This window comes from Argopecten irradians, chromosome 15 (genome assembly GCF_041381155.1).
Source record: "Argopecten irradians isolate NY chromosome 15, Ai_NY, whole genome shotgun sequence".
NCBI lineage: Eukaryota > Metazoa > Mollusca > Bivalvia > Pectinida > Pectinidae > Argopecten > Argopecten irradians.
In genome coordinates, this window is record NC_091148.1 from 17261217 (window position 1) to 17289081 (window position 27865).

Sequence of the window (27865 nt, forward strand, 5' to 3'; positions counted from 1 at the left end):
GTTACCCTCAGCATCGGGTAAATGGCCTATCGGAAGTTAGAGGTTAAACACGACGTAATGTTCCAAAAGTGTCTCGTCGTGCTATACCTCTAACATTGTTGGAGTAACATTCACTGCACTGTTAGCACTGCGCAGCATGTTTTGTATTTGAAGCTACATAGATTGCTTTTATGATAAAATTCAAACCATTTAATCTTGTACATGAAAAAAATTTATCAATCTCGCCGATTTTAATCTTACCAATGTCCATTTACTGTTCTATATTTATGCTGCCCTGGCGATGAGAAGAGCTGACTGACGGCTGTTCTGCCCCTGTACATACAATGTACATGTACGATAACTCGATTTCATTTACCGCCAATTTATCCGTACGCGTTAAAATGACGTTCATACAAAACTGAACATCAAATTAGTTGGTAACGTAATATAGCAAACACGCAACGGAGATGTAAATTTATGCCGCCTCAGACAAGAATCTTGTGTTCCTATTAGTTAAAATGACGTCACGTGATATCCAATATATAGTCGTATTAGGTTAGTAGAAATCGTATCAGGTTTGGACGATAGAGTTATCGTTCTTTGTCTCTAACGTCATTAGCAACGCCTCGCCCGATACAAGTTTATTTTAGACCCAATATTTTTCCTTATTAGGTCACTAACAAACTGTATAACTAATAATATTGGCTATGAATGCCAACTTAAATGCGTTCAATGTTTCTTTTAACATTTGATAACAATTTCATGATGAAATTTTAAGAGATTTTGCATCTATCATGAATCAACAACTCGTTATCATTAAGGACGGAACAGCCATTTGAACAGCCATTTTCTGTTATGGCAGTTAATAGGCTGATGGTTGCCAACTGCGCTTGGTAAGGTTACATGTACATAGTGGGACTGCAGTGGCAATGTAGATATAAGTCATTGCACTTACTCTGTATTACATTATGCTGTATTATGTCTCAATTAACGCTGCGTTTGTTGCTAGTGTGTGTGTGGGGGGGGGGGGGGGGGGTGTGTGCCGTACATACATTTGTATGTATGTAGGGACCGTATTTAGGGACCGAGTGTTTAAGATGTCCCGACATATTACCACAAGCCCTCCACCTCTTGGTCGCGAGTTCGAATCCCATGTGGGGCAGTTGCCAGGTACTGACCACTGGTTGATGGTTTTTCCCCGGGTACTCCGGTTTTCCTCCATCAACAGACCTGGCACGTCGTTAATAGGACGTTAAACTAATAAAACCAGTATGTATGTATGTATGTATGTATGTATGTATGTATGTATATTTACACTTGTTAGGCTTGGTCACTATACGCTAATACTAGCCGATTTTGTTTACCATAACTGCATGGTAACATTGAACTTTGAACTTGCGTATGAAAATGTTCTGTGCAACGTAAAGGACTACTTTTTTAAAAGAAACACATGGCTTTGTTTACATTTTGACGCAACATTACGTGTATATTGTTGTTTTTCATAGAATTTTGGAAAAATGTAAACAATATATACATGTTTTATATTTATATATGATTCAATCAATTTTTGAATTAACAATTGTATAAAGAAACGTAAAAATATCCCGACCGGGGCGACGTGCTTTCATTTTTGTTAAAAATGATGGGTGTCAAATGTAAACATTACCTCTGTGCCTATGTTCGTCCTACGATCGAGCCTTTGAGGTGGACGGGCGTGAGACCCTCTGATAGAGGTCAGTTATAAACATATCCTCTTGTCTTTGTTCTTTGAGAATTTAATCATGTATTATAAAACATGCACCGCTAATAATCCACGTGTTGACAGTTACGCGTCACCACAAATACATTGTATCCATCGAACACAGGTGAATTTGTTTCATCTATCGATGGCGATATGGATCTAAGCGTAGATTATATAATCACATGGCTCACAAGGATGTAATATCGTCAAGTCAGACGACATCTCAAACACATTGAGCTACTTGGAAATCGGTGTTTTGACAACTTCGGCAAACTCAAGTGTTTGTTTATTTTTACGTCCTATTAACAGCCAGGGTCATGTAAGGACGTGCCAGGTTTGTTGGTGGAGGAAAGCCGGAGTACCCGGAGAAAAACCACCGGCCAACGGTCAGTACCTGGCAACTGCCCCACATGGGATTCGAACCCGCTTCCCAGAGGTGGAGGGCTTGTGGTAATATGTCGGGACATCTTAACCACTCGGCCACAAACTCAAGTGTGTAAGCGTGCGTCAGCTTCGCCTCGCTGCACAATAGCCTAACGGTCACCGAGTTCACACATGTGGCCGTGTACAAATTCTTTATGTTATTACGCTATATATTAACTTTTAGCAAAATTGAATATATATTTAAAGTTCTGATCTGATTAAATAAAATTATCTCTGAAATTTAATTTGTTTGTCATGTTTATTTTACACTAAAATATTGAACTTTTTTGTCGTCGCGGATGAATAATTCTACCTTACGTGAAGCGTCATCATTCGCTGTTCAATTGAGTAAGCTCCTCCCACTTTTGACCGACTTTTATTGAATAATTAAGTCACTTTCAAATGACGATTTTATTGCATAAAATTTAAATAAAAAGTCGTGTGAGTGTAAATATAGGGATTGGATTTCGTTTTTATGTTTACCATGCTTGTATGGAGCAATTCCTCTAAGAATATATTCAATATGGGGCGCTAACGCGCTCCATAGAATATATTCTTAGAGGAATTGCTCCATACAAGCATGGTAAACATAAAAACGAAATCCAATCCCTATATGTATGTTTGTGTGACAGGGTAATTAATTATGTAATTAATTAAGGAACTAATTAGTTTATGTAATTAGTATTAGTGTATTGATGTATAGTAATAAGTTAAGCTGCACCCCCGCACTACATGTATGTGTTGTCCCAGTACTGTCTATATGTCACTGTCTTGTTTACCTGTATACCTGTATATTACCTGGAATGAGAGAGTGCATGGATGGATGAGCACATTCTTTGTCTATAGGTATGGGTAGGTTCCAGTCAGGTGACTTACCTGGCTGGTCAGCTGATTGTTTTTATTGATTTTATTGGTTTATAGATATAATAATGTGTGTTTTTATTGGTCAAACTTTCCCTCCAAAATTCTATCTTTGGAAAACTTTCCTTTGTCTCTGGGCAGTTCACAGAGAGAGTTTCATGAGAACAGTTGTGTTCTGGTCTCCCAGATATTTAGTTGAAATTTTGGATTTGTCTAGGAGGAATTTCTTCTACTTCTGTAAGTCTCCTTTTTCTATTTCTTACTAATATTGTATATCCTGTGCAATGTTCATAAAGTAAACTATTTATATTTATTTGCCTTATTTTGGTAAAATTATCAGAATGTGTTAAACTATATTTTTGAATAAGCATAAGTATGTATTTGAATTTAAGAGTAATTGTCTATTTATATAGACAATTTGATATAAAGTGATATGTATATATTGATCTCTATTATAACTGTTATAGAGATGGAAAATCGTGTTTTATATGGAGATATTTTATTAGTTTAGACCTTTTTGTGATATTATATATTTTATTCATGTATAGGACCCTGGGTCGAAAGATTTAAACAATGTAACAAAGATCGAAGCCTAATTGAGTCGGCCCATAGCCAGGTGTGTATTTATATAATGTGTATATCTTTGTATTTGTATTAGAATATGATGTAAGTAATGCATTGATAGTGTTATATGTTGTAGTGTCTAAGTGGGTAGATTATCTCCCCTTAGACTAGAGTAATTTATTGTATAGTAGAAAAGGGGCGAATTGTCCCCCCCTGATATCATATGGTATAGAGGAGACTGATTGTCTCCCCTTATTTTAGATCATAGAGGGAACAGATTGTCTCCCCTAATTAGTGTAAAGTATAATTTATAATAGTTGTTCTGGAGTTTATAAATAGATTAACTCTGATATTATTTATATATATTGTGAATCTGATGTTGATATACTGTAGGCTACACAGGGATCTTGTATGTATGTATGATTTATATGAATGTTATGTTATTATGTATTATTGAAATGTGAACTTATACTTAATGAGTCTTATTTTATCTTGTTCCAGACTCTACACTTCTACGCTTCTACGTTTATACGCTTCTACGTTTATACGTTTATACGTTTATACGCTTCTTCGATTACGCATGTATAGAGACAATAAAACATCATGACGTAGAAGATGGTTGTGTCATCATTTTCTAACAACATATCATCTATATCATCTGGGCCTAACTCAACCCAGCAACAATGGCGCCCATGTATGGGCAGTTCACAGAGAGAGTTTCATGAGAACAGTTGTGTTCTTCAGCTCTTCAGGTATGCAGAAGAATTAAGATGTATTATTAATTTCAGATTAAACGTTCTTTATTATTTGTTTTAAAAGTTGCAGATGCCGGGGACGACATCCTTAAGCAGGGGGAGAATGTGGCAGGGTAATTAATTATGTAATTAATTAAGTAACTAATTAGTTTATGTAATTAGTATTAGTGTATTGATGTATAGTAATAAGTTAAGCTGCACCCCCGCACTACATGTATGTGTTGTCCCAGTACTGTCTATATGTCACTGTCTTGTTTACCTGTATACCTGTATATCACCTGGGCCTAACCCAACCCAGCAACATTTGTTTGTTTGTTTGTTCTTGGATATTCATGTAAATATTATGTTTTGTATCCAAAACTGATGAGCTTATAAGCTCAAAGTAATGAAAAAACCTCGTGTTCTGTCTTTGTATTCTGTGTAGCATACACAAGGGAGGTAACGTAGACGGGATCCAGTATACAATGTAGTTGAAACTGAATTCGGTGTCGGACCTTATTTTTTCCATTGTCAGTTGGTGTAATGGGGCGCCTCTTAAAGAGGAAAGATGTGCCATTTCTCATCTATATAGACTAGTATACACAGTAGTATTCGCCATTTCGGATGATATGGTAAAGTTTCCATTTCACGAATTTGAAGATATAGGTGCTTTCACCTTAATTTAGTTTTGACATTTGTTTGATTCAGCTATAATAGAGATTGATTGTTTTTCTCAGTGCGTTTTTCTCGTCCTTGGAATCCATAGCTGAGACCAAGCCTTCATCGGCCAATTTATTGAATGCTGAAATAGTAAAGTCTTGTACTATTGCAAGTTGTCATGGCGGGGAAATACACGTTTGAACTGTACTTAAACATTAGGCGGCAAACCAAATCAGTGGTACGGGACCATCTGGGCTTCTTGTTACATTACCATTGTCCTCTGTATAAACTCGCCTTTTCTGTTCCACTATCGTTAGTACTTGACGTAATACTAACCAATATAGTGTTTTATTATTCATTCCAGATTGATAGTAATGTAGTCGCAATGATGACTGATGACCAATTGAAAGAATTTATACCGGCATATGGTGACAGAGTGGCTGTATTCACATTTTGCCGCACATGCGCACAGGGTGGCGATCGGCAAACGGTGTCTGCTTTTGGACAGTCGTTGGCAGAACTCAGAAAAAAATGGCAAAGCAAAAAGGGCTTTAAAAGCGGGAACATGTGTGCCAAGAAGGAAAGCAGACGTGTAGAACTCGGTTGGATGGACTACGATACAAATGGCTTCAAACAGGTCCGACAAAAAGTGGTGGTGGCGTTCGCTATCTTAGTGTTAATAAGACTCTCCCATTTGATGGGTTGATGACGCATGCGCGTGAAACTTTTTTCCCAAATGGGGAAAGTCAGAAAGGTAACATGGAGGACTTTGATATCTCATTAAAGGACTTCAAAGGTGCTGATATCAATCCAAATTCAACAGTGACAGACCTGTATTGTGAATCCAAATTAAGGATCCTTCGGGTCTATCTTTACACGAAAAGAAAGGTAAGCATTTCTTCTAATTTAAAGAGTGAGCGTCAGCACGACATGTTGAAATATTTGTAAAAAAAATGCCGTTCATACACAAGCGAACAACAGAAACAAAACAAAATTCCTATATTTACATTTCAATTTTTTTTCTGTATTTGCCTTGATCTCATTTACAGTCAATGTATTCGTAAGAGTCAAAATGACGTTTATACAAAAAATGAACGTCAAATTCGCAAGTAACGTTATATAGCAAACACACAACGGAAATGTAAACATTAGTACATAACAGCGAGATGACGAAAAATTTTCGTACTTCCGGTCGAACCTCATCTAGTTAAAGAGTTGCTTCGAGATTACTTACCGCAGCAATGATTACATTTTGTACATTTATGTAAATGATATTTCGCTAATGCATGTGCATTAATATGTTTTTTTTTTAAATAATGATAGTTAAACGTTTGAAAATTTCATTCTATAAATGATTTCAAAAGTAACTTAAACGTTCTACCAAGCGAAGATGAGCACAAGGAATCGTGACGTCACATGCAGGTCAACAATTGGTACTAAATCATAGAATTCGCAAAGCGGACAGTGATATTAATTTGGAGTCGCAAATCAGGTAGAAGTAACATTAGCTCTCCAGAACTATTTTTGCTACCGAATCAAGGCCTGCGGCACTGTATGGAGACGGGCGAAGCGGGTACCTGTAAAGTGCGTAACGAAAGCAAAACGAAACGAAATGAAAAGGGACGAAACTGAAACAATTAAAATCACCTTAAAGTCCAGACAATTTAAGTCTTTTTTCTTGTCATACTAATAAAAAATTGATACAAACTCTCGTAACACTTCGGTATGACTATTTCACATATCAATATTTATTCGGTCAAAAACAATGTTTTATATTTTGATATATTCATTGGCTAGCAAAAATTTATAGCATGCGATCAGATTTCTGAATATTAAGGAAGTTATTTAAGAAGTTTAGGAAAATTCCCTTTTTATCGTCTTTTCTTTATTTCGCATGACTGTCCTTTCTTTTAATTAAAAACCCATTTAATAATTCACAACATTTTAAACACCCATAACAAATCAGAAATCATTTTACAACGACATTGCTTATTTGTTTCCTCTAATTATGTTTTGAAACTTGTACTTTTGTTGTTTTTTAATGCTATAGTTTGGCCCTAAATTTACTGGCTGTCGATGGGGCGTTAAACTTCAAACAAACAAACAAAATAGGAAAATCCCTTAACTTAGATATTTTCGTTAATTTCAGAAATGCTTTCCTGTGAATAATACGTATGTATTATTGGATAGAAAAGTTCCTATAAAATTGCAGATATTTCTACCACAATTCTTACTGCGCTTAACAGCGTAGAGTTAGATTTAACAAATTGCACAAAAAACCGTAATTATTCGGATTTGCTATAAAATATTCCATGGCTGGATTTAACGACATTCGATAAAGTAAATTAATCGATTTTATCAAAATAATAATATTTTCAAGTGAAGCTATATGTCTTGTATTTCCGCAGGACTCGGTGATCCAACGGACAGATGAAGAGGTAGCGACGACATCAGCTGTTGTGAATGTCCAGGTAAAGAGTTCATACACAATTATGTTGATATATTGTCATTAGTTTGTCTCGCACCTCAGATAGGGAGAGGTAGGTTATTGAATGCTTTGTCACGCCGCCTAAAAGATGTAACCTATCACGAGGGAAATAATTTACTTCGTCAACCGGCTATATTTTGAATGGGAATACTAGTCCGACATTTTGTATCGCCTCATCGCTACCAATCTCTCCTGGGTATGTTTGTCTGGGTTCCATGAACCTGATCTTTTTCACGCCAATAGTCGATAAAGATGATAATTTGACAATAGTAGATAAAGATGATAATTTGACAATAGTATGATAATTTGACTAACATACAGATGAGGCAGATGCAAAGTGGCGGTCGTATGATGACGCAGATTGGTACCCCTGTTCGTAGCCTTTTACCCCCTCATTGTTAGGTCATCTGACCAGTGCTTCGGCGTCCGCCGTAAGTAAACTTCTCACATTTGCCACAGGTGGGATTTACCTGAAACATGCCTGAAATGATCCTGACCTGGTCCCGATCAAGTGTTGATATTTTGAGGTCGTTCCAAAACCAGGATGGTGGCAATGACATGTATCAAAATAGTTTTCTATTGGTTTGTTGCCAATGTTGTCAGATGACCGTAAAGGCCCTTGGCCTCTTGTTTTTGTACGATAGGCACATAAAGGAGGAACGGGCCTTGACATATTCAACCTGCATACATTACAACGTACCTGTGTTCCCTCTTAAAAATGAAGTGGCCGGTTAATATCGTAAATGTAACCAAGTCATGAACATATAGCATCTAGCATTGGGAATGACCATCATATATAATCTTGAATAGATATAGCCAATCATCTACTTGTGATTTGATACAATATGCTTGTGTGTATGATAACATAATAAATATATTTAAGTGAAAACGACAGATTGCATTTTAGCAACTATGAAATATATTCTCAAAATATCAAATAAATTCACGTGTTTAAAATATTTCAATGATTCTTCAATTACTGAAGAAAATGAATCGCTATCAGCAAAATGATAATATTTTCAAGTGAAGCTACATGTTTTGTATTTCCGCAGGACTCGACGATCCAACGGCCAGAAGAAGAAGCGACGACATCAGCTGCTGTGAATGTCCAGGTAAAAAGGAAATACAAATTTGGATATCATATAAAACAAGTTTTTGATCGAATTCAAAAACTCTATTTATTACAACTACATGTAATAAAACGATCTTCTCCAAAGGTAGGTTTCGCCCAACAAAATATAATGGCAACGAAATTGGAATTTCCCCTGTACTTAGGTAATATCTTCAGATCATTTTCAATGCTACAGCGAAAACTATGGGTGGTCATTTGATCAGCTCGACCGGAAAAACACTCGTCTATAAATAGAGTTCAGTCAAGCTTTACAAAGGACAGTTACGTCATTTATTTCCAAAACTAGGTCGTATCAACAAATAGGAGCGTACAACAAAATGTCAGAGAACTAGTGGCAGTCCCGACACGGAAGTGACAGTAATCATCAAAGCAAACAGTACCTTCTATGAATCTGAGGAGTAAATCAGAATTAAAATATTGCATTTTTTGCCAATTCTGATAAAGCTCTTTTTCTCACACGTTTTCTGTCAGCCATTTTGTTTACATCTAGAACGCCAAAATGCGAATGTACCAAACTTCGAAAACCCAAACCCATTGATACTTCATTTGCATATTATCAAGCCAGCCTGACAGAGGAACTAAAACAAGGATTTCATTAAACAGTGTACTAAATAAGCATTTACTTAATTTCGTACGCATTGAAAAATCAAATTGAGGTAAGTTTCATATTCTTTTTTGTTCTTTTTCCCGTTCATCGGATTTCAGAAAAAAAAAGAAAAAAAATGAGAAAAGTTTCTTGAAAGAGATATATTAACATATGAAAATTGGTATCGATGGCATCAGATGCAGATCAACCTGAACACCAAGCAGATGCAAGAACTCTTACGTAATCATTATTAACAGTCGCTGCTTTACCGTCTGGCGTAGTGATAGTCAACTAACACGCGGTTATTAGGACGACGGCGGGAAAATTAACATTTAATGATTTTGATTAAATTGTTCAGAGGGTGATGATACGTGTAGTATAAACGTTAAGCTAATCGCTTTAGAGTCTCTTCAGAAATATCAATATCGTTTTAAATTCACATTTTTAAAATCAGAAGCCGTTTTGGAAAGATAGGATAAAGAGACCATTGCACAATAATAACAATAATGTTGACATATTGTCATGCGTGTATCATTAGGGGAGTCATGTTTTCACTAAAAGCATAGCATAACCAACCAAAGGGTGGCCTTACCTTTAGGAGAGTACCAAAATGTAATGACTCTGAGCGTACAGACTAAAGTACCAATTCGACTAAAGTATTCCACTATTTAACGTAGCGCGTACGCTAGTCGAGGCTTGATCAAAACGTGGAAAATATATCTTTTCGTAGCTTAGCGTTTTGATTAATGCATATAATGCAGCAACGCCTGCTTCAACCTACATAAACCTTAAGCGAATAGCGTACATCAGCACAGCTCATGATCATCGCACAATAATGTAATGTGACGTAGTGTAGCCTAAGATGTATGTGTGTCTACGTTACGATAGTTAATTAATCGAGTTTGAAATCTGAAGACATAATTTAAAAAGAAAATTTTGAAATGATTATTATGACTTGCTTAACCTACCACTTGCCTTTCACCATTGAGATCTAACGGAACTTTTTTCCAGATATGGCAGTGTTCTAAGAAAATTAATCGGACACCTTTATTTAACCACATAAATTTTGTTTTTAAAAGTTCTAAATAAAGTAAGGATATTGATTGGTTGATGATTAGATTTACGTCCTATTGATGTGTTGCGTGGATGAGGTGCACATAGTGAAACTATTGCCTTTTTTATTGTTCTATAGCATTAAGTATGCAGTCAAACAATCTTTAAAATTCAATATAAATTCGACGGGTTAATTTGAAATTGTGCGAGAAATCAACACATTTTTTTTACACTTATCTATAATTCCATAAGCCTATCCATTATTTAAAGGACATCAGCACACAAGACAGCAGTGATGAGTTCGAGGCCACGGATACGCCACCAATTAGATTTAGGAGGCGGGGAATATTGCAGGTGACATTGAATTTTTGACTTTCTACGATGAAAATATAAAAGTCAAACATTGTAATTAACACACATGTACATTATTTACACAAATTCAATGTTATTTACACAAACATTAAGAAATATGATAAGACGTACAAAATATTATTTCTAAAATTTGTAAGAAAATAAGATTGCAAACTTCAACTAGTTATTCATTATTTCCCATTTTTAGGAAAGACTGCGACTGCAACGGAGATCAACGGAAATTGATGTTACAGGAAGTAGTTCATTCGACGGACCGTGAGTATCTAATGACTTTAAAGAAGTCATAGTAAAATGTAACGAAAATGCCCATGTATATATTTTAACAAATTAATACTTGGGAACAACGGAACTTTCTTTCTTGTTAAAGTTTTGTATGACCCGTGAAATGCAAAAACATAGCATTCGCGTGGCCTTATCTCAATCCTTTCTTACGACCTATCTCTATTTGTACTTGTACATCCGACACTGACAAGTTCTTTAACGGATATTTACCCGAATGCTGAGGAGAAAGCTATAAGTGTGAAGTAGTGATGTTTACCAATATTTAGTATATTAAAGTCACAATCTATCGTTTGTTGTCTGTTTGAAGTCATTTACATATTTCAAAGGAGACTTTACGTATGCAAACATGATAAAGAGGTTTGCTAACAGTCTGCATACTGTATGGCCCATTATTGATCTTCTACAATAAAAACCTTAACGCGAAAAACAATTGCACGAGAAAAAGTTGAAATGTTGATTGGAGAAGCCTGGAGCCCATGTCCAACTTGGAAGAAAAAAGATATGTCATAACGTGTTGGCGATGTAAAAACCTTCAGGCAGTGATCGGGATGTTGCTGTATGGATTTAACGTTATAGATATGAGTTCATGAATTAATCGATAGCAGGCTAGGTGTCTATCAAACAGTATATGGTCATGTATCATGCATAAACGTATGATACGAAGTTCATTGTTCTTTGTCATTTTGGAAAGGACATGGAATAAGTTTGATCAGATGAAATGAACCTTTCGCAAAGATTGTTATATGAAACATGCGATGCTCTATTACATTGGTATTTTGATGCTGCATGTAAAGGTTAAAGAACTTGTTCATCCTGTTAATGTAAGGATATTCAAGTCCAAAGAGTGAACATGAATGGTATATGAACTCATTACCTCATTTTAATAAACATTTATACATATATGACACCGTAGACTACCATGTTGAACCGGTTATAGTTTCAAGATTTTATTTAAGCTCATTATTTGAAAACTTTAACGTTTCTGTTTGTCTTTAGTCTTATATTCTTCAACATAAGCATTTCGTTATAGTTAAGTTAAGAGATTTTTCTTATTTGTTCAATTCAAGACTCGTTCCGAAAAGGCTTTTGATTTTTTAAAATGGGAATGTAAAACGAGCTTGAAAATTGTGTAAAGTCGAAAAAGTTATTAGCTTCACGTTTATACTGCACTTATCATCACCTTCTAAACAATTAAATCGAAATGAATTAAATGCTAATTTATTTTCATAACGCGGATTGTATTATGTTTCCCGCCGTCGTCCTTATTAGTTGACTATTACTACGACAAACGACAAATGAAATGAACTAAAATTTTATAACCACATCTAATAGGTCATTGATGTAATTTTTTACAAGTGTCTTTTAAGAACCTTACTTTATTTTTTTCGGAAAGAAAGTTGGCCTTTAAGTTAATATAAACGCATATGTTTTTTTCTTAACAATGAGATTGTGAAGTACATTGTATATTAATAATATGTACAAGATGTGTGCTGTTGTTGGCATATCAAGAACACATTAGTTCAGAAAGGACGGTATTTGCGAAGCAAGGGATATATTATAGCATTTTTATTGCATTTAGAGTATGTGTTCCCCGTAAGCGGTATATTTTAGTTGTCATAATACTTGACGATTTAGCCATGAAAACTGAAAGTTAATTTTGGCGAGTGAAAATTTGCTGATTTGTATATATTATGCAGATAAGCATTTTAGCCCAAATTATATATGATGTCTTCCGAAGAAGCACAATAAAATCTATCAGTTTGGTATCAATTCATAATTATATATTCATAATGTAAACCTGTCTAACAGAGTCAAATAAAATATATATCAATTTAGTTTAATTCTACTGTAATGTATTTTTTTTCTCTTTTTACGTTTGTACACAATTAAATATATTGTAGATCTGAACTGAATCAAGTTGGAATCCTGCGATGGTGGCGTAACAGGACATTATTAACAGAAGAAACAGCCACAGAAATGCTAGTCTGTCGTTCAATGTTACTACAATCCACCTTGAGACGAGTGAGAAGAGATGATTTCAATTTCTGCCGGCCTTTTAAGGTGAATTTCAACGGCGAGGACGGCGACGACCTCGGTGGACCTAAGCGAGAGTTCTTGCAGTAAGTTTGATCTATTGAAAATTATGGATTATTTCAATTTTAACAAAATATAAAACAAACAAGAAATAGAAATGATATCATCAATAATAATGTGTTAACATTGATTTTCAATATGTCATTACCCCTTCACCAACTTACCAATATCCATTGATTATAACTACCGAGAAGTAAATAATACTAAATACGGAAAAAATGTGTAAAAATATAAAAAATATACAAAATGTTTATCGAACCAGATGATGGTAAATGAATTCGAAATCATAGCATAATAAGAATTATTTGTCGATATGTATATACAAATTATTAACATATATACTGCAAATTAGGCCATTGCTCTCTACATAATAATAAGTACGTCATGCAATTCAGAGCTTTAGATATGTTCATGTTAAAGGTACTATAACTCTGGAAATTAGATATACATTAACATAATCTAGTATGTGAAATAATAATAATTGCGGCTACACCTGTTTTGTTTTGTTCTAAAAACGATAAGTTAATGAACAGTAAAACAGAGTCTTGTTGACCTGTCCAGGGAGGTATGAGGCCATTACATGAAATGTATCGAAACAATTCAATAATTCACTTGAATTATATGCAATTCGACGTTTGAGCAATGTAACGATCGTCATAATTGCAATAACGAATCGGTGTTCCTAAATTTGGAATGGGATGCTTAATATCGACCTCCATGTGAACATACATTAGCCCATGAATTCACTGGAAAACACAGCATGCTTCTGCTTTATTAAAGATATGAATGTGTTCTGTTTGTTAGAAGGGAAAGCACACCAAAAACTACATATTGTTGGAGTGAAAGATGTCGTTTATTATTTAAGTAAATGATAAAAATGCTTTATGTTATATGTTATATACATTCAATGGAATAAAGGAAATCCCTTGTACAAAGATGGGGATCAATTAACGCCACAATATATCCAGACATATTTGACAACGTTCCAAACTGTATGGATATATCCCCAATCCACATATCTAATACAAATATATTAACATTAATTAGTCGTGTATAACCCTTTGTTTTACAGATTATTGATGTCGGAATTAAGTTCAAGTGTACTCCAAGGTACTACTGATAGATACTTCTTCAACCATAATATTGAAAAACTGGCAAATGGAGTTTATGAGATGGCAGGGAAGCTGTTTGCATTTTCCCTTTTACACGGAGGGTCAGGAATGCCAGTCATGCATCCCATTGTTTATGAGCTGATTGTAAATGGAGAAGTCAAAAGTCCGCTTCCTAATGTAGAGGAATGTGTAATTGATATGGAAACAAGGGGGAAGATTTTGCGGGTAAGAAATCTTTTATTACTACCGTTAGTTTCTATGTAGTAGAGTCTTTCCATAAATTTTGCTTATTGGACACGTGTATTATAACCTATCACTTTTGCATTTCATTATTTTGAATGAATTATATTCCTATGCTCGGGACACAATGTTCTACTTATAGACGAAAACAATATATTCTGTAAATAACAATTCAATAACAGAAATCACATATATTAAAAAAAGATGAAACAATTATGGCATAATAAACTAAATAAATACAATACGGGGAAAAACTAAATGATCCTTTAAAAAGGACACTTGATTGATTGTTGTAGTTTTGTCCTATCAATAGCCGGGAGGCTGAAGTTGGTTCCGAGTTCCGAGTTCCGAGTTCCGTTTAAGGAAATTTTCTATCATTTTAGATAAAATCATTCAATATGCCAAAGACATATGAGAAATGTTACCTGTTGTCATTTTTCATGGGTTACTAGTGGCAAATCCACTTTAATTTAGTTTTCGATCGACTTTCATTTCCCAGTTCCGTTTAAGTAAAACGGAACTCGGAACCAGTTCCGAGTTCCGTTTAAGGAAATTTTCTATCATTTTAGATAAAATCATTCAATATGCCTAAGACATATGAATAATGTTGCCTGTTGTCATTTTTAATGGGTTACTAGTGGCAAATCCACTTTAATTTAGTTTTCGATATACTTCCATTTCCCAGTTCCGTTTAAGTAAAACGGAACTCGGAACCAGTTCCGAGTTCCGTTTAAGGAAATTTTCTATCATTTTAGATAAAATCATTCAATATGCCAAAGACATATGAATAATGTTGCCTGTTGTCATTTTTCATGGGTTACTAGTGGCAAATCCACTTTAATTTAGTTTTCGATCGACTTTCATTTCCCAGTTCCGTTTAAGTAAAACGGAACTAGGAACCAGTTCCGAGTTCCGTTTAAGGAAATTTTCTATCATTTTAGATAAAATCATTCAATATGCCAAAGACATATGAGAAATGTTGCCTGTTGTCTTCTTTAATGGGTAACTAGTGATTAATCCACTTAAATTTAGTTTTCGATCGACTTCCATTTCCCAGTTCCGTTTAAGTAACTGGTTCCGAGTTCCGTTTAAGGAATTTTTCTATCATTTTAGATAAAATCATTCAATATGCCTAAGACATATGAATAATGTTGCCTGTTGTCATTTTGTCATGGGTTACTAGTGGCAAATCCATTTTAATATAGTTTTCGATCGACTTCCATTTTTCCGAGTTCCGTTTAAGTAAAACGGAACTCGGAACCAGTTCCGAGTTTCCATTTAAGGAAATGAAAAATTTCTAGGAAATTTTCTATCATTTTAGATAAAATCATTCAATATGCCTAAGACATATGAATAATGTTGCCTGTTGTCATTTTTCATGGGTTACTAGTGGCAAATCCACTTTAATTTAGTTTTCGATCGACTTTCATTTCCCAGTTCCGTTTAAGTAAAACGGAACTCAGAACCAGTTCCGAGTTCCGTTTAAGGAAATTTTCTATCTCATTTTAGATAAAATCATTCAATATGCCTAAGACATATGAGAAATGTTGCCTGTTGTCTTTTTTAATGGGTTACTAGTGAAATCCACTTTAATTTAGTTTTCGATCGACTTCCATTTCCCAGTTCCGTTTAAGTAAAACGGAACTCGGAACCAGTTCCGAGTTCCGTTTAAGGAAATTTTCTATCATTTTAGATAAAATCATTCAATATGCCTAAGACATATGAGAAATGTTGCCTGTTGTCATTTTTAATGGGTTACTAGTGGCAAATCCACTTTAATTTAGTTTTCGATCGACTTCCATTTCCCAGTTCCGTTTAAGTAAAACGGAACTCGGAACCAGTTCCGAGTTCCGTTTAAGGAAATTTTCTATCATTTTAGATAAAATCATTCAATATGCCTAAGACATATGAATAATGTTGCCTGTTGTCATTTTTAATGGGTTACTAGTGGCAAATCCACTTTAATTTAGTTTTCGATCGACTTCCATTTCCCAGTTCCGTTTAAGTAAAACGGAACTCGGAACCAGTTCCGAGTTCCGTTTAAGGAAATTTTCTATCATTTTAGATAAAATCATTCAATATGCCTAAGACATATGAATAATGTTGCCTGTTGTCATTTTTCATGGGTTACTAGTGGCAAATCCACTTTAATTTAGTTTTCGATCGACTTCCATTTCCCAGTTCCGTTTAAGTAAAACGGAATAACGGAACTCGGAACCAGTTCCGAGTTCCGTTTAAGGAAATTTTCTATCATTTTGGATAAAATCATTCTATATGCCTAAGACATATGAGAAATGTTGCCAGTTGTCTTTTTTCATGGGTTACTAGTTGGCAAATCCACTTTAATTTAGTTTTCGATCGACTTCCATTTCCCCAGTTCCGTTTAAGTAAAACGGAACTCGGAACCAGTTCCGAGTTCCGTTTAAGGAAATTTTCTATCATTTTAGATAAAATCATTCAATATGCCTAAGACATATGAATAATGTTGCCTGTTGTCATTTTTCATGGGTTACTAGTGGCAAATCCACTTTAATTTAGTTTTCGATCGACTTCCATTTCCCAGTTCCGTTTAAGTAAAACGGAACTCGGAACCAGTTCCGAGTTCCGTTTAAGGAAATTTTCTATCATTTTAGATAAAATCATTCAATATGCCTAAGACATATGAGATAATGTTGCCTGTTGTCTTTTTTCATGGGTTACTAGTGGAAATCCACTTTAATTTAGTTTTCGATCGACTTCCATTTCCCAGTTCCGTTTAAGTAAAACGGAACTCGGAACCAGTTCCGAGTTCCGTTTAAGGAAATTTTCTATCATTTTAGATAAAATCATTCAATATGCCTAAGACATATGAATAATGTTGCCTGTTGTCATTTTTCATGGGTTACTAGTGGCAAATCCACTTTAATTTAGTTTTCGATCGACTTCCATTTCCCAGTTCCGTTTAAGTAAAACGGAACTCGGAACCAGTTCCGAGTTCCGTTTAAGGAAATTTTCTATCATTTTAGATAAAATCATTCAATATGCCTAAGACATATGAATAATGTTGCCTGTTGTCTTTTTTCATGGGTTACTAGTGGCAAATCCACTTTAATTTAGTTTTCGATCGACTTTCATTTCCCAGTTCCGTTTAAGTAAAACGGAACTCGGAACCAGTTCCGAGTTCCGTTTAAGGAAATTTTCTATCATTTTAGATAAAATCATTCAATATGCCAAAGACATATGAGAAATGTTGCCTGTTGTCTTTTTTCATGGGTTACTAGTGGCAAATCCACTTTAATTTAGTTTTCGATCGACTTCCATTTCCCAGTTCCGTTTAAGTAAAACGGAACTCGGAACCAGTTCCGAGTTCCGTTTAAGGAAATTTTCTATCATTTTAGATAAAATCATTCAATATGCCTAAGACATATGAATAATGTTGCCTGTTGTCTTTTTTCATGGGTTACTAGTGGCAAATCCACTTTAATTTAGTTTTCGATCGACTTCCATTTCCAGTTCCGTTTAAGTAAAACGGAACTCGGAACCAGTTCCGAGTTCCGTTTAAGGAAATTTTCTATCATTTTAGATAAAATCATTCAATATGCCTAAGACATATGAATAATGTTGCCTGTTGTCATTTTTCATGGGTTACTAGTGGCAAATCCACTTTAATTTAGTTTTCGATCGACTTCCATTTCCCAGTTCCGTTTAAGTAAAACGGAACTCGGAACCAGTTCCGAGTTCCGTTTAAGGAAATTTTCTATCATTTTAGATAAAATCATTCAATATGCCTAAGACATATGAAAATGTTGCCTGTTGTCTTTTTTCATGGGTTACTAGTGGCAAATCCACTTTAATTTAGTTTTCGATCGACTTCCATTTCCCAGTTCCGTTTAAGTAAAACGGAACTCGGAACCAGTTCCGAGTTCCGTTTAAGGAAATTTTCTATCATTTTAGATAAAATCATTCAATATGCCAAAGACATATGAGAAATGTTGCCTGTTGTCTTTTTTAATGGATTAATATTGGTAAATCCACTTTAATTTAGTTTTCGATCGACTTCCATTTCCCAGTTCCGTTTAAGTAAAACGGAACTCGGAACCAGTTCCGAGTTCCGTTTAAGGAAATTTTCTATCATTTTAGATAAAATCATTCAATATGCCTAAGACATATGAATAATGTTGCCTGTTGTCATTTTTCATGGGTTACTAGTGGCAAATCCACTTTAATTTAGTTTTCGATCGACTTCCATTTCCCAGTTCCGTTTAAGTAAAACGGAACTCGGAACCAGTTCCGAGTTCCGTTTAAGGAAATTTTCTATCATTTTAGATAAAATCATTCAATATGCCTAAGACATATGAGAAATGTTGCCTGTTGTCTTTTTTCATGGGTTACTAGTGGCAAATCCACTTTAATTTAGTTTTCGATCGACTTCCATTTCCCAGTTCCGTTTAAGTAAAACGGAACTCGGAACCAGTTCCGAGTTCCGTTTAAGGAAATTTTCTATCATTTTAGATAAAATCATTCAATATGCCTAAGACATATGAAAATGTTGCCTGTTGTCTTTTTTAATGGGTTACTAGTGGTAAATCCACTTTAATTTAGTTTTCGATCGACTTCCATTTCCCAGTTCCGTTTAAGTAAAACGGAACTCGGAACCAGTTCCGAGTTCCGTTTAAGGAAATTTTCTATCATTTTAGATAAAATCATTCAATATGCCTAAGACATATGAATAATGTTGCCTGTTGTCATTTTTCATGGGTTACTAGTGGCAAATCCACTTTAATTTAGTTTTCGATCGACTTCCATTTCCCAGTTCCGTTTAAGTAAAACGGAACTCGGAACCAGTTCCGAGTTCCGTTTAAGGAAATTTTCTATCATTTTAGATAAAATCATTCAATATGCCTAAGACATATGAGAAATGTTGCCTGTTGTCTTTTTTCATGGGTTACTAGTGATGAATCCACTTTAATTCAGTTTTCGATCAACTCCTATTTCCCAGTTCCGTTTAAGTAAAACGGAACTAGGAACCAGTTCCGAGTTCCGTTTAAGGAAATTCTCTATCATTTTAGATGAAAACAGTCAATGTGCTTTGGACATATTAGAAATGTTGTCTGTTGGCTTTTTTCATGGATTACTATTGGTGGATCCACATTGATTTAGTTTTCGATCGACTTCCAGTTCCGAGTTCCGTTTAAGTAAAACGGAACTAGGAACCAGACCCGAGTCCGTTTAACACGAATACTTTGCAACGAGCCGAGTTCCGTTTAATAGGTTTCCTACCTCAAATTGCATGTTTAATTACATATTGTATATTGGAATCGAACTCTGGATTTTGCTGCAATGATACAACTCAGAATTAATCACTTTAGCACATAATGTATTTTCTGAAACATATCTAACACCCATACCCCAGTTCCGTTTAAGCTTAAACGTAACTCGGAACTAGACCCGAGTTCCGTTTAACCTCATGCTTGCATCCTTGATCAGCGAGCGGGGTTCTGTTTATTATTAATTCTATTTATGATAAGATGCGTAATTACAAATGTAATCAATTAATTGTAATTGAAGCATTTATCATCGATAAACAGTGGAAATCTTCAGCGTTGAGTTTTTAAATGAAGCTGACACACAAACCTGAGTTTCGTTGAACCTTTTACTAAACTAGAAACCAAACCCGAGTTTCGTGCAACAGCTCACCTGACCCGAAGGGCCGGTGAGCTTATGTTATACCGCGGCCTCTGGTTTCCGTTGTCAGTCCTTCGTCTGTCAACTTTTTCACAAAAATCTCTACTAGTCCTGAATTGCTTAATGAATTTTGACGAAAATTCGGCTGAAGCTTCCTTGTGTGAACGGTGGCCCTGGCCCCAAGGAGGCCTGAGGAGCGAGGACTAGTAGTGGAAATATTGCAAATTCTTTAAAATCCATTTTCTTCTGTAGGAATGAAGAAAAGTTTTAATTTAGTCTAAAGCTTCATTGGAGAGATGTGGAACCATTTTTTTTATAAACGGGGGGTCTGAACCCAAGGACGTAAGCTACACCATTTGCATAATTTTGAATCCCCATCCAATAAAGATGCTACCATTGCAATATGACTTATATCCTGTGCTTAGATTCAGAGAAGAAGTCTTTCATATGTACATTTGAGGTGTATCAATGTAAAACCACTCTTCATGATATACAGTAATATTAACCATACGTTTAGAATGCAAACACGCTATCTGTCCAATCTTTGTAGTCTTGACAAAAATAAGATTTGTGAACCCCGTTACCCTACCGTACCTTATCTCGTATTTGACGAGAGTAACATAGAGTGGTATCCCTTCTTCTAAAATCTTTATGTAGCCATAAGAGGAAAATGACTGAGGAGGAAAGGGGATAAACTACTGTGGGACCCCATAAAGTATTACATTGTGAAAATTGGTTTTTCACTGAAAAATCTCAATTTCAGTTCAGCAATACGCTACCACAACTTTAGTATACGAAAGCGTCTTTCCGTAGTAGAGAGTCCGAAGCAAGTCAGCCTAGTCAAATGGCAAATTAACCCCCGAAGGAAAGGAATAAAAAATGGATATACCTCCTTGTGAAAAGAGGTGCACCATTGTGAAACCTGCTCGTATACAGTTAAAAACCACAAATGTATATAATGTCTACTGAGGAGGAGCAGTCAGAGACTGAGTCACCACAACCGCACCCAAGGAAATCTGCCCATCTGATTGGGAGGACAGAGACAGTGAAGGTCAGTGAAAGCAGACTGACCACGTCAACCGGCAGATGATGTCATGGAACAAGGACCCATCGAGGAGAAACGACATGATAAGTGAGAATGGTAATGGCAGAGGTATCTCTAGCCCAACGAAGGCGCGAAGAGCGAATAGGCAATGCATATATATCACTCCTCCCGCGGCATCAGGCAAGAGTAAGAAGGAACACAGTCTTAAACGTTACAAACATTATGGTGCCCCCATAACACGTGTTCTATGTTCCACTGTGGAGCTAACTACTGTACCATATGCCTGTCGAGACTGAACCCCCAAATCAAGGCAGACAAAGAAATGGAAGTTTCTACCTCTGGTCTACCATGAAAAGTACACTGGCAGTATCTGTGCGATAGTCTGCAATACTACCAGGGACAGGGTGGCGCTCACTAGTCAACAAGAATAAGGAAACTCGCAAGCAGCTGGGCAGAGGCCATGACCGGATCAATCTTTCTGAAGATACACCACTCACAGAAGATCTTTCATCGTGACTGGTAGACGGCAGAAGAGGAAGACCTAATTGATCGGGCGATGCGAGCTGACATATCCGAATAAAAGCCTGTCTGAGAGAGGACTCATGAAAAAACTTCCATGAGTGAAGGTAGACGATCTCAGGACGTGAATGTAACGTCTCGGGCCTAGGCTTGCGCAGGAGCATGATTCTGGGTGGGAAAACCAAAGAACATCCACCAGAAACGACAAGAGCTCCGGAAACCAGTGTTGTCTCGGACACGGTGGCGCTATCGGAAGGAGGGACAATGATGCTTTCGATATGTAGAACCCTGTCCACCAGGTTGAATGACGGGAATACATAAGCATGCATTGACGGGACTGCATAAGCATGCAATTCCTACCAATTCAGAGATAGTGCGTCCACAGCCCAAGCCATTTGGTTTGGCACTGAGAGACAAATGTTGGCAACTGGTTATTCAAGAAAGTGGCAAAAAGGTTTATGTGAGGCATTTTCCAAGCATGACAAATGCCCTCGAAGATCGAAGGATTTAGTTGCCGTTCTGTTAGAACCGGCTAGTGGCGCCTGGAGAGATTATCCGCCAGATCATTCAACCTTCCTGGAAGATGCTTGTCTAAAATAGTCAACTGCATTTCCTGACAGATGGGAAGAATACGGAAATACGTATAGCGAGGGCACAAAGGACGTGATATCGTATCTCCCTTTCTCTCTATATACGCGACATCTGTAGAGTTGTTCGTAGTCACACAAACCCCTTGTAATGCAGAATCTTCTGTTAAGTATGCAGAGCAAACAGAAAAGCCATCATCTCCAGCATGTCGTTGTGCTCTGTCAAGGTAAGCCAACAACCTTCCCGTGAACGCATCCGTGAACATGGTCATGGTTGGAGCTGGCCTACACAACGAAACCCCCTGCAGGATATTTTAAATTGCCTTTCAGAGTACACCACCGAGAAACCCCATGCGTTGATATAACACAAAACACTGAAACCAACGAATATTGACGTTGGACCAGCCGAGATGAAAGTAAGAGGCATTTTCGAATTTCTCCAAAGGTGGAAGGACAATACCCTGAATTGTGTTGAAACGGTTTCTGAAGACAAAGTCCTGGAAGGGTACATCTCGGAGTCTTGAAGGAATGAAGTCGACTTTGATCAAACGTTTCAGGACCAGACGGGTGTTCCGCTCCAAAGAATAGATGTGAACATGTCTTCCCCGTAGTGCAGAAATCCCGTAAAAACTAGCAGCTTCTGATAGGACGCTCCCAACTTCTTGTGGATAAGAAACATTCTTGAATAGAAGCCGGATGTATATTCTACCATAGGTACCTCCTCGACCGCACCCTTTTAAAGCGTGGTCCTTACTTCCTCCTGAATGGCAAGTGCTTTCTCTGGATCCCCCGATGGATGAAAGATGATAAACCTTGACGCAAATGGTGGATCTCGTGTGTGATTTCCTTCTAATGACTTTGGGAGGAAGACGAACAGCCGATCTGCTACAACAAGATGGTGACGAGGAAGATAGAGACCCTCCTAGGTGGGAAATTGTTTCCTAACCCGAAGACTCATCTGCGGGAGAAGGAGCAGTATCTGAGTCCTCCAGAAGAGACCTTTCGTATGGAACGATCAAGGAGGGGAAAATTAATCAGGAACTTTTCTTCCTGTCCCCTTGAGGATTTCTTACCCTTCCTTCTGTTGCCCTTGAAGCAAGGCTTGGACTTCGACCGCACAGTACACTTGGGAGCTGAAGATCTAGCCTTCTTCTTGGGTGGTGCTGACCCCTGCGAGGTAATGGCCTTCAATGTCTGAATTTTCTTCAAAACAAGACAGAAAGGACCGAGTCCTCATTCAAATCAGCGTGTCGCATGCGAAATCTTCGGTGTGGTTGATTTCCTCGAAAACGGCTACTGGCTGCATAAAGTATATCCCGATATGCTCTGATTCTAGGCCAGAGGTCATGCGGTTTGGCTAACCCATGCGTGCGAGATGAAGAAGAATTCGTCTTCAAAAGAGTTTAAATATGAATGACCTTGACTGTTATTCCTTGTTGGATAAGAAAACGTCAAAATTGTCCAATAAAATATTCTAATTAAACATTTGGGAATCATAATAAACGAACTCCGCTCATTGGCAAGTAAAAAGCACGTAAACTTAAAGCTGACAATGCAAGTTGAAAAGCATGCATTTGAAACTAAATAAATATACATGTATATATATAATGAAATATTTTTGTCGAAAATTGTTTTTGAGATATCCCCTAGTTACATTGTATAACGGTGCTGTATCCAAGAAAGTGGCAGCCATTTTTCTTTTGCTCTGCTTAGTAACCACCACTGGCCACCCCTTATAAAAAAGCACGGGACTTGACACACGTGCATCATTCTAAACATACCTGGTCTAAGATACACATGCCGTGATATTGCAAATAACAATGTCAAACTGAAGATAAACATTGCACTCACCTGACAAGATTTCAATGAAGAAATACATAAATGTGTTGTCAGCTAGATCCCAAAATATGTATAATACGAACTAATAAAACACTTCAATATATACAAAATTTACACTTACATCGACACGTGTGTGTCCTTGGTAGTTGTCGCCCGTTTGGGACAGCTACGTCACGTGTATATAGCCAGTCGAGAGCATCGAGTACGATGATATACGTGGAGATTTGTGGACGGATTATCAATTTGGATTTCTATTCACTTGTGTTGGAATTTTATTTTGTCAAGCATCTAAATGACAACTTAGAGGATTTGACATGTATTCTTGCTAAAATAAGCCCCACACAGATTTACAGGTAAGTGGGATTTTTACGTATTAGTAGGTGATACACAGTGGACAGCTGCTTGGTCTATATGTACATGACTGAGCGCAAGTGTGTTGATCCATGCGCTTTATTTAGGGACCGGTAGGCGTGTTCTATCCAAGCAGAGTTCAAACAAAATGGCGACTGCCCGTCCTTAGAAACGCAAAGGGTTGTCTCAGAAACGATATTTGAAAAAAAATTATTGTTTTAAATCTCAAATGTATATTTTTTTAAACTTGCATCGTCAGCTTTAACATGGAATTTGCAAGCATGGGGTTAAAAGGAACTCAGGTCTGGTTCCTATTTTTGGTATACATGTAATCTAAAACGGAACGGGGACCTCGTTATTGGCTCCGTTTAAGAAATCGACGATATATAGAATTTTACTGTGACTTTATGTTATTGAAGGTTCAAAAGACGATTCCTGTAAAAAAACTAAAACACTGACATATCAGAAAAGGCCCCGCTCAATCTACATTACGATTAGAAAATGGAATATACAATTGAAGCTATCACTCGAAAAAGATTGATGACAGTATAGTACAAAAGGTCCCAGAGAATTATCGGCGCCTACCAAAGTAGTATATATTTCTGACAATGGAAAAAGAGATCTTTTCTTTTTTTAAACTGTAAATATCAAAATACAAGATGGCTGCCTCTTGGCCATCTTGATGAATTTGCTTGAACGAGTTTTATGGCCCATCGACAACTAATGTCCTTCAGAGCCATTGTTTTAATAGATCTATCCAAAAATGTCATATGCACAACAAGATCCTAAGGGAAATCTACCTATAAAATTTGAGACCGATCCAGTTGGTACTTTCTAAGATAAAAGGGTAACAATTTTCAACTATCAAAATCCAAAATATATGCTTATCGGCCATCATGTTGACCAATTGGTCCCAAAATGCAGTATACAAAACATGGGCGCCGGGGTAACCTACAAATGAAATTTGAAACAGTTCCTTGTCTTTTGATAAATAGTGGTAACAAAAAGCGAGACAGCCGGACGGACAGGCGGACAGACAACCATACAGACGGACGGACCGATCGACAGGCAGACGGACAACCTGATTACTAAAAGGCACCCGTATTGCGATGCGATTATAAGCATCAGGATATTCAGTCTTTAACAGCAATGTCTACGCCAGCATCGGCCTAAACGGAACTCAGGTCTGGTTCGTAGTCTATTCATTAAAAAATTCTTCAACGTAACTCGGAACAGGCAACAATTCTATTATGTCCCAAGCACATTGACTGCTTTTATCTAAAATGATAGAAAATTTCCTTAAACATAACTCGAGTTCCGTTTTACTTAAACGGAACTCGGAAATGGGAGTTGATCGAAAACTGAATTATAGTGGATTCATCACTAGTAACCCATGAAAAAAGACAACTGGCAACATTTCTCATATGTCTTAGGCATATAGAATGATTTTATCCAAAATGATAGAAAATTTCCTTAAACGGAACTCGGAACTGGTTCCGAGTTCCGTTTTACTTAAACGGAACTGGGAAATAGGGAGTTGATCGAAAACTAAATTAAAGTGGATTCATCACTAGTAACCCATGAAAAAAGACAACAGGCAACATTTCTCATATGTCTTAGGCATATAGAATGATTTCATCTAAATAGATGGAAAATTTCCTTAAACGGAACTCGGAACTGGTTCCGAGTTCCGTTTTACTTAAACGGAACTGGGAGATAGGAGTTGATCGAAAACTGAATTAAAGTGGATTCAACACTAGTAACCCATGAAAAAAGACAACTGGCAACATTTCTCATATGTCTTAGGCATATAGAATGATTTTATCCAAAATGATAGAAAATTTCCTTAAACGGAACTCGGAACTGGTTCCGAGTTCCGTTTTACTTAAACGGAACTGGGAAATGGAAGTCGATCGAAAACTAAATTAAAGTGGATTTGCCACTAGTAACCATGAAAAATGACAACAGGCAACATTTTCATATGTCTTAGGCATATAGAATGATTTTATCTAAAATGATAGAAAATTTCCTTAAACGGAACTCGGAACTGGTTCCGAGTTCCGTTTTACTTAAACGGAACTGGGAAATGGGAGTTGATCGAAAACTAAATTAAAGTGGATTCATCACTAGTAACCCATGAAAAAAGACAACTGGCAACATTTCTCATATGTCTTAGGCATATAGAATGATTTTATCTAAAATAGATGGAAAATTTCCTTAAACGGAACTCGGAACTGGTTCCGAGTTCCGTTTTACTTAAACGGAACTGGGAAATAGGAGTTGATCGAAAACTGAATTAAAGTGGATTCATCACTAGTAACCCATGAAAAAAGACAACAGGCAACATTTCTCATATGTCTTAGGCATATAGAATGATTTTATCTAAATAGATAGAAAATTTCCTTAAACGGAACTCGGAACTGGTTCCGAGTTCCGTTTTACTTAAACGGAACTGGGAAATAGGAGTTGATCGAAAACTAAATTAAAGTGGATTCATCACTAGTAACCCATGAAAAAAGACAACTGGCAACATTTCTCATATGTCTTAGGCATATAGAATGATTTTTATCTAAAATGATAGAAAATTTCCTTAAACGGAACTCGGAACTGGTTCCGAGTTCCGTTTTACTTAAACGGAACTGGGGAAATGGAGTTGATCGAAAACTAAATTAAAGTGGATTCATGCCACTAGTAACCCATGAAAAAAGACAACTGGCAACATTCTCATATGTCTTAGGCATATAGAATGATTTTATCTAAATAGATAGAAAATTTCCTTAAACGGAACTCGGAACTGGTTCCGAGTTCCGTTTTACTTAAACGGAACTGGGAAATGGGAGTTGATCGAAAACTGAATTAAAGTGGATTCATCACTAGTAACCCATGAAAAAAGACAACAGGCAACATTTCTCATATGTCTTAGGCATATAGAATGATTTTATCTAAATAGATGGAAAATTTCCTTAAACGGAACTCGGAACTGGTTCCTAGTTCCGTTTTACTTAAACGGAACTGGGAGATAAGAGTTGATCGAAAACTGAATTAAAGTGGATTCAACACTAGTAACCCATGAAAAAAGACAACTGGCAACATTTATCATATGTCTTAGGCATATAGAATGATTTTATCCAAAATGATAGAAAATTTCCTTAAACGGAACTCGGAACTGGTTCCGAGTTCCGTTTTACTTAAACGGAATTCGGAAATGGGAGTTGATCGAAAACTGAATTAAAGTGGATTCATCACTAGTAACCCATGAAAAAAGACAACTGGCAACATTTCTTATATGTCTTAGGCATATAGAATGATTTTATCTAAATAGATAGAAAATTTCCTTAAACGGAACTCGGAACTGGTTCCGAGTTCCGTTTTACTTAAACGGAACTGGGAAATAGAAGTTGATCGAAAACTAAATTAAAGTGGATTAATCACTAGTAACCCATGAAAAATGACAACAGGCAACATTTCTCATATGTATTAGGCATATAGAATGATTTTATCTAAATAGATAGAAAATTTCCTTAAACGGAACTCGGAAC

General features: G+C 36.4%; 1 protein-coding gene across 1 annotated transcript; it reads left to right on the forward strand.

The window, feature by feature from the left end:
* The first annotated feature begins 7927 nt into the window (after positions 1-7927).
* Positions 7928-14683, forward strand: LOC138308635 (uncharacterized). Its single transcript, XM_069249675.1, has 7 exons — positions 7928-8032; positions 8503-8562; positions 10492-10575; positions 10781-10848; positions 12777-12995; positions 14042-14306; positions 14618-14683. The coding sequence occupies exons 1-7, from the start codon at positions 7928-7930 to the stop codon at positions 14681-14683; spliced, it is 867 nt and encodes a 288-aa protein (XP_069105776.1).
* The last annotated feature ends 13182 nt before the right edge of the window (positions 14684-27865 follow it).

Coding starts and splice junctions, on each gene's coding strand:
- LOC138308635 (XM_069249675.1), top strand. CDS start 7,928: ATGCCTGAAATGATCCTGACCTGGTCCCGATCAAGTGTTGATATTTTG. Junction 8,033..8,502: donor ATCAAAATAGTTTTCTATTG/GTTTGTTGCCAA, acceptor GTATTTCCGCAG/GACTCGACGATCCAACGGCC. Junction 14,307..14,617: donor CAAGGGGGAAGATTTTGCGG/GTAAGAAATCTT, acceptor TGATTGTTGTAG/TTTTGTCCTATCAATAGCCG.